General features: G+C 53.2%; 1 protein-coding gene across 1 annotated transcript; it reads left to right on the forward strand.

The window, feature by feature from the left end:
* Positions 1-3385: 3385 nt before the first annotated feature.
* GIP (gastric inhibitory polypeptide) lies at positions 3386-6626 on the forward strand. Its single transcript, XM_005890351.2, has 4 exons — positions 3386-3477; positions 4946-5092; positions 5646-5735; positions 6482-6626. The coding sequence occupies exons 1-4, from the start codon at positions 3386-3388 to the stop codon at positions 6624-6626; spliced, it is 474 nt and encodes a 157-aa protein (XP_005890413.2).

Below are 6626 nucleotides of genomic sequence, written 5' to 3' on the forward strand. Positions count from 1 at the left end.
TCATGGGGGGCGAGAGTGAGTCACCTCCATGAGCTGGAAGAGCCAGGAAGCCCCCAAAGCTTTTTTGCTGCTCCAGCCCCCAGCGCCTCAATCAAGATGCCAGGAGGATCGGGGAAGCAGGATGCTGGGTTCTCTTGCAACAGAACTGCCATCACCCTCCCCTCCCCACTCTGATTCCTTGACTTGATTCCTCAGATACCCCCAGATCCACAGACCTTCTCCACCTGTCTGGGCCTTTGTGTCTGGGCTCCCAACCAGTGGGGCGTGTCTTCCTGCCTCTCCATCCCCTGTGTCCTCTCTGATCCCTCACATCCTAGAAATTCTCCACAGTAGAATTCTTTGCTCCCTCCTGAGCCTCTCTGCCCCACCCCCACTCCTGCACTGCACTGCTCTGGATTCTGCACACCAGGGCACTGCCCATCATGGCATTGACAGGCTGACTGGGTTGCCAGTTGGGTTTACTGAACTATTTTTTCAATGTTTATTGTATTCATTTGGCTGCACTGGATCTCTCTTTCAGCATGAGGGATCTATGGCACTCTCACTTGTGGCGTGTGGGATCCAATTCCCCAGCAGGGATTGAACTTGAGCCTCCTGCACTGGGAGTGTGCAGTCTTAGCCACTGGAGGGAAGTCCCTATTTAACTATTTTGATTAAGTTCAGCAGGCCCTTCTGATCCCCAGAAACTTCCCAAAGTCATCTTTTCCATTCTCTGGCCTCCCAATATACCAGGAAGGGAGAGGGGCCTGTGGGCTCCCCTTGGAGTCTGGCATCTTCTCTGATCTTCTTCTCCAGGACCCAGGCTACATTTCTCCCTAATCTGTCCATTGCTGGGCATGAGAGCCCCAAATCAAAGGGAAAAAGGGAGGAGGGCTTCATAAAGGTCAGTGCCAAGAGCGGGTAAGGTAGGGACAAAAAGCACAGCTGGTCTTCCAAGCAATCCTGCACCTCCACTCCAAATGAGTCCCCAGGGTACCCGGCAGGGGCTCAGGACTGCTGGGACCCATTCCAGAACCTTCCTTGATTTCAGTTGGGCATGAGACGTAAGGGTCCCAGGGAACGATGTCCACCCTTTTTGGATAAGCTGTGCCTCCAGCAGAGGCCCAGGTTTGGACATCAACCCTTCTGAGCCCATTTACTGTGTTGCTCACCAGGAAGCAGGATCACAAGCAGCCCCCACACCCTCCTTGGAGGCCAAATCTGAACTGATGTCTAATCTCTGCCCTTTGATAGCTAGGAGATGGAATTTGCAGAGCTTGCCCAGAGAGAAGTTTTCTGAGATGGTGGGAAATGGGTAGTGGGTAGGCGAGGTTTCTAGGAAGCAGAGGTGAGTGGCTGTCCCAGTCAGTTCCCCCTCATCCCACACAAGCACTTAATTTCATGCTGGACCTGTTCCCAGGCTGGGGAGTTGACCTGGAAAGGAAAGTGGCCTTTACTCGGCCCTGCAGCTAGCAGGGCTGTTTAGGGTTCAAAGTACCCACAGCAAGTGGAGAAGGGACAGCCTGGGCAGGAGGCCTTGGGGGTCGGCCAAATGTGCAGGCTGTGCCCTGTCCCTTCTGGACTGAGAGCCCATGCAGACAGAGCCATGCACTAAGTGCTTGCAGAAAGAAAAGGGCGCCTCTCAACAAGTCTCCAGTCCAAGGATCAGATACCACCCTTAACCTGAGGAAGCCTGCGTGCGATGGGGCACACAGCCTGGCTCCCAGTGCTGAGCTTAGAGCCCAGGGCCTGATGGAGGAGAGCAGGGCCTCAGGGGCCCCACTCCCATAGCAAAGACAGGGGCATATACTTCTCTCTTAGAGGAGAGCAGAGCATTTGAGGAGAGAGATTTGGAGCTCATAAATCTCTCCAGTTAGGAACGAGTAGTAGCTGGCCCGCTTTGCTCTGCGTCCTCACGGTGTCCATGATCCTCTTTTCCCAACTCTGCCTGCCCCTCAGCAGGAAGGCAGCTCAAGTGGAAGTTCTCAGTTCACAGCTCTCACCAGGAAACCCCCATCTTTCATGGGGGTTTAACCCTCTGCCCATCACTCTCCGCCCTTTCCCCAGCCAGCTGGACCCCCTCCTAGACATCTAGATGGAGACACTGCCGCACTGACTAAGCCTTAGGCCACTGTGGCCCCACGCCCTCCAACCCAGGAGTAGCCTGATGCTGGTAGGAGTGACCCCACTCCAGTTAGTGCCACCCTACGTGCATCTGCCCTCACCAGGGGCATCCTTCTAAGCGAGAGCACCTATAAAGGAAGTGGGGGGGATACTGGGGCCCAGAAGGGGAAGGGGAGAAGAAAAGGGGCACTTAAGGTACCCTGCCCACAGGTCAAGCCCAGACAGCAGCTGGAGATCCCCAAATGTTAATCACCAATTAGCACAGTCCAAGTGGAAAGGACAACTTTATTACATGTAAAATGGACTTAATGTGGCGGGAGCTGTGGGCTTAATTTCTTGAGATAAGATGCTTTTAGGCTAATCAGCAGATCAGTGATGCCTGGATATAAAGGAGCCAGGGCAAACTTTCCTGAGGCTCTGAAAGGCCAGGAGGGAGGAGGAGAAGACCCCTGCCCTGTCCTTCTGGGTGAGCTGGAAAGGAAGCCTGGTAGAAGAGCAGCTGGGAAGGGGTGGCCGTGGACGAGATGCTGAGGGGTGGGTCTCGGCACCTAGCACTTTTCTTCTATGCAGGTAATAAGAAGGTGGCTTTAAGGGCTCCTTTAATACTCAGGTGACGAGGCAGGAAGGCAGGGTCTTGCAGCCGACATATCTCTAGAGCTAGCTTTGGTGCTCAGGGCTTGGAAGGAAAGTTCTGCTGAAGATACCCTGCGGAAATGGGGCTCGCCCTAGGCAGAAGCATCAGACGTCCCTGAGTGGGGACAGTGAAGTCTGAGAAATGGAGAGGGCTTCTATTTGCGATTTTCACTTTGGGCCAGAGGGCTGCGATGATTTAGGTGACAGCCAACTTAAGAGCTGGAGACTCTGGAGGTGAAAATCTTGCCAGTTCACATGCCCATGATGTCTAGCCATGGGGGCCAGGAAGGGGGCCATCCAGACATACAAGCCTTCACTGCTTTCTCCTGCCAGGAACGCTCCCTGCTGCCCTCCTTCCTCCCTGCTTAGACTCCTCCTAAAACCCCCAAAACAGGTTCACTCTTGGCCATGTTCCATGTGCCTTCTAGTGTCCCTTCTAGCTGTAATGCCAGCACCCCTCACCATCCCCAAGGTATTTCTCCAGGGTCTTAGAAAAGCTCTAACTCCCAAGGCCTGGCCCCCAGCTTCCAGATTCCCCACAGGCTCCAGGGCTCCTAAGTGCACCACCATACTGGCTATCCCCTCAGCACAGGGCTTTCTTCTCACCCTTGTCCTTTTCTCTCTTATCGCAGGAAAGAACCCTTGGAAGATGCTGGCCATGAAGACCTTCTCCCTGCTGGTGGTGTCCCTGCTCCTGGCAGTGGTGCTGGGGGAGAAAGAAGAGGATCACTCCAAGCTGGGGTGAGAAGGAGGGGTCAGGTGGCTGGGGGGATGACTGGGTTCTGGTTTTCAAGAGACAGGTAAGAAAGGGAGGAATCCCAGGCCAAGAAGAAAGATGCTCGAGGGAAAACCTTACAGTAATCGGGGTGCAGAACGAGGCTAGCACCAGGGAGTATTTTTACCAGCTACTGTTGCAGCTGGAGAGATTGCAGTTAAATCTCCGGAAGGACTTCCCAGCAGTGAAGTGGCTGAAGTAGGTGAAAGTATCTCCCTGATGAAAGCCTTAACTGCTCATTTGTTTGTGCGTTTGATCAGATTTTATAGGCAGCTTCCTGTGTGCTCGGCACAAGGGATACACATGAAGAGCGGTCCGCAAATGCCACCTGTCCTCATGGAGCGTATAGATCCAAGGGAAAGACAAAGACCCATCTAAGCAAACTTCAAACTGTCATGAGTGCTGTGAGGAGAGGCAGAGAAGGTTATGAGTGAATATAATAGGGGGAAATATAGTGAAGGGCAGGGAAGCCTGGTGTGCTGCAGTCCATGGGGTTGCAAACAGTCAGACACGACTTAGCAACTGAACACACACACACACAGTAGGGGACTCTGTTTGTGTGTTGGGGAGACCAAGAGAGACACGTCTGAGTAGAGTTAGGCCTTCTCAGATGCAAGGACAAGCCATATGGCCCTATCACCTTGGTCGTGGAAGTTTGAGACAACATCGTGTAGAAGTTAAAGACCGTAGACCTGGACCCAGACTAGCTGAGGGTCAGCCCTGCTCACGCTTGCGCTAAATTAATCTCTCTGCTTCGTGGTTGCCTCACTCGCCAAAGACATGTAGTGTCTACCTCCTACACAATGAATTTATGTTTTAAAGGACTTGTACAGGACCTGACTCATATTAAGTCCTGTTTTATAAGAGCTCACTCTTATTAGGAAAAGTGAAAGTGAAGTCACCCAGTCATGTCCGACTCTTTATGACCCCATGGACTGTAGCCTACCAGGCTCCTCCATCCATGGAATTCTCCAGGCAAGACTACTGAAATGGTTGCCATTTCCTTCCCCAGGGGATCTTCCTGACCCAGGGATCGAACTCAGGTCTCCTGCATTGCAGGCAGACGCTTTACCGTCTGAGCCACCAGGGAAGCCCATTATTAGGAAACTGAGAACCGAATAACTGAATTGGGTGGCACCAGGACAAAAGGAGTGAAGGAGGGAACTCTGATTCAGTCCTTGGGGATGAGGGGAACCTCTGATCTTTGCCCAGAAGCCAGAGCCTCACATACTGAGGATGCAGGAAGTGGGCTCTTGAGTTAAGGATAAAGTCCCAGGGGCGTGATGCATGGACAAAAGGGTGACTCCATAAAAACTGACTCCCAAGAAATAGGCTGCTTCCTTTTCAGATGGTGGTGACAATCATTTATTGTTGCGCTCTCTGCTCCTTCTATGGCACCTCGGTTTCCCTCTCTCTCCCCTCCCTGCCTCTCAGATTCCACTCTAAGGCCAGTGGCTCCCAGCCTCGAGCAACCAGGTATGCTGAGGGCACCTTCATCAGTGACTACAGTATCGCCATGGACAAGATCCGCCAACAAGACTTTGTGAACTGGCTACTGGCGCAGAAGGGGAAGAAGAGCGAGTGAGTCACGTGCACCCCCAACCCCTGCTCCCTGTGCCCCATGTGATGCACAAGCCCAATGTCGTCTTTCACTTAGGTGCTGATCGGGAGCTGAATTGCACGGCAGTCCTGCCTGGGCTCCTGGCTCAGGCAGCAGTCCGGTCTGAGGGCAGGACGTGGGCAATTTTCCAATCCTTTGCTTCTAAGGGGAGGGGTCAGGGAAGGTGTTTTGGGCTCAGAGAGGATCCCTAGGGGGCTGGGGATGAAGGCAGAGGAGCTGAACTGCTGCCAGTGACTCTTCAGTGGTGGCAGCTTCAGACTTTGGAAATAAGACGAGCTGATCTCGGTCTTCTCTTTGCAAAGTCTCTTTCCCTGACTTTGCTGTTTGACCTGCGTGGTAGCTTTTGAAAAGCTTTTCACTGGCAGCTGAAGACAAGCAGTTGGGAGGTTGACTGAAGAAAGAGGTACCCTCTGCTCCTTGGATTGAGGTACCAAATGGTTGGAGCTTCTTTGGACTGGAGAATATCTGGAATCGCCCCTGGCCCTACCTATTCCCTAATCTTTATTTTACCAGCTGGATACACAACATCACCCAGAGGGAGGCTGGGGCCCTAGAGCTGGCCCATCAGTCTAACAGGAAGGAGGAGGCAAAGGAGGAGCAGGGGTGAGTCTGCCCGCAAGGGAAGGGGTGGGGGTGGGGCCTCCGACTCACTCCCACCTCATTGTTCCCTTTCCCAGACCGGAGCAGGGCTAGGCCCCAGACAAGCATCCTCTTCTACCCAGAATTCAAAGAGGGGTCTTCACAGAGCTCCTGGAGATCAGCCCAAGCCTAAGGGAATAGCCTAGGAGGAATGGGGATGGGGGTCCTGGGAGGGGATTTGGGGCTAGAGTTTCTAAGATTGATGACAATGTGCAGAGTCACCAAGTCCAGGAGAGACTCAAGTCCAGGAGCTCAAGGCTCCAGGAGGGACTTCAGAAACTGGCTTCTCCCTTTTGTCTGCTAAACTTCAGGAAGGCTTTTATGGAACAAGGACCCTCCCAAGGCCAGTCCCCTGAAATCAGTTACCCTGTCTCTGGAGGAAGCTGAGGAATTGACACAGATCATTCTAAAGAGTGAACATTCCCAAAGTAATCTCTGGGGGGTTGGAATACACTCTGGGAAAACTGTAGAGGTGGGTGGGTGGGATGTCTCCCACCAGAATTGTTTGTCTGCCTGTATGGAAGAGCCTATATTCCCTGGCCGACAGATCTGGGCGGAGCTTTGAAAGCTGAGACAACTGAGAGGCAGCTGTGTTGACTCGCACCCCCCACCCCCGCCCCACCTTGTCCCACCAGTCCCAGCCCCAGTGTTTACTCTCTCTGGGTGGGGCCTGGGCTTAAGGGGCCTGCCAGAGGCTTTCTTCTTTGTAGCTCCCTGCCCAAGAACCCCAGTGATGAAGATTTGCTAAAGCATTTACTGATTCGAGAGCTGCTGGCCTGGATGGTGGATCAGATGGAGCTCTGCAGGCTCAGGTGGGAGTTTAGCAGCTTTGGGCATATTGCATATTGGCTGTGA

This window comes from Bos mutus, chromosome 19 (assembly GCF_027580195.1).
Source record: "Bos mutus isolate GX-2022 chromosome 19, NWIPB_WYAK_1.1, whole genome shotgun sequence".
NCBI classification, from domain to species: Eukaryota; Metazoa; Chordata; class Mammalia; order Artiodactyla; family Bovidae; genus Bos; species Bos mutus.

Bases quoted from the DNA above. Each gene is read 5' to 3' on its own strand.
- GIP (XM_005890351.2), top strand. From the start codon at position 3,386: ATGCTGGCCATGAAGACCTTCTCCCTGCTGGTGGTGTCCCTGCTCCTG. The intron at 3,478-4,945 runs GTGAGAAGGAGG...CCTGCCTCTCAG, and splicing joins GAGGATCACTCCAAGCTGGG to ATTCCACTCTAAGGCCAGTG. The intron at 5,736-6,481 runs GTGAGTCTGCCC...TCTTCTTTGTAG, and splicing joins GAGGCAAAGGAGGAGCAGGG to CTCCCTGCCCAAGAACCCCA.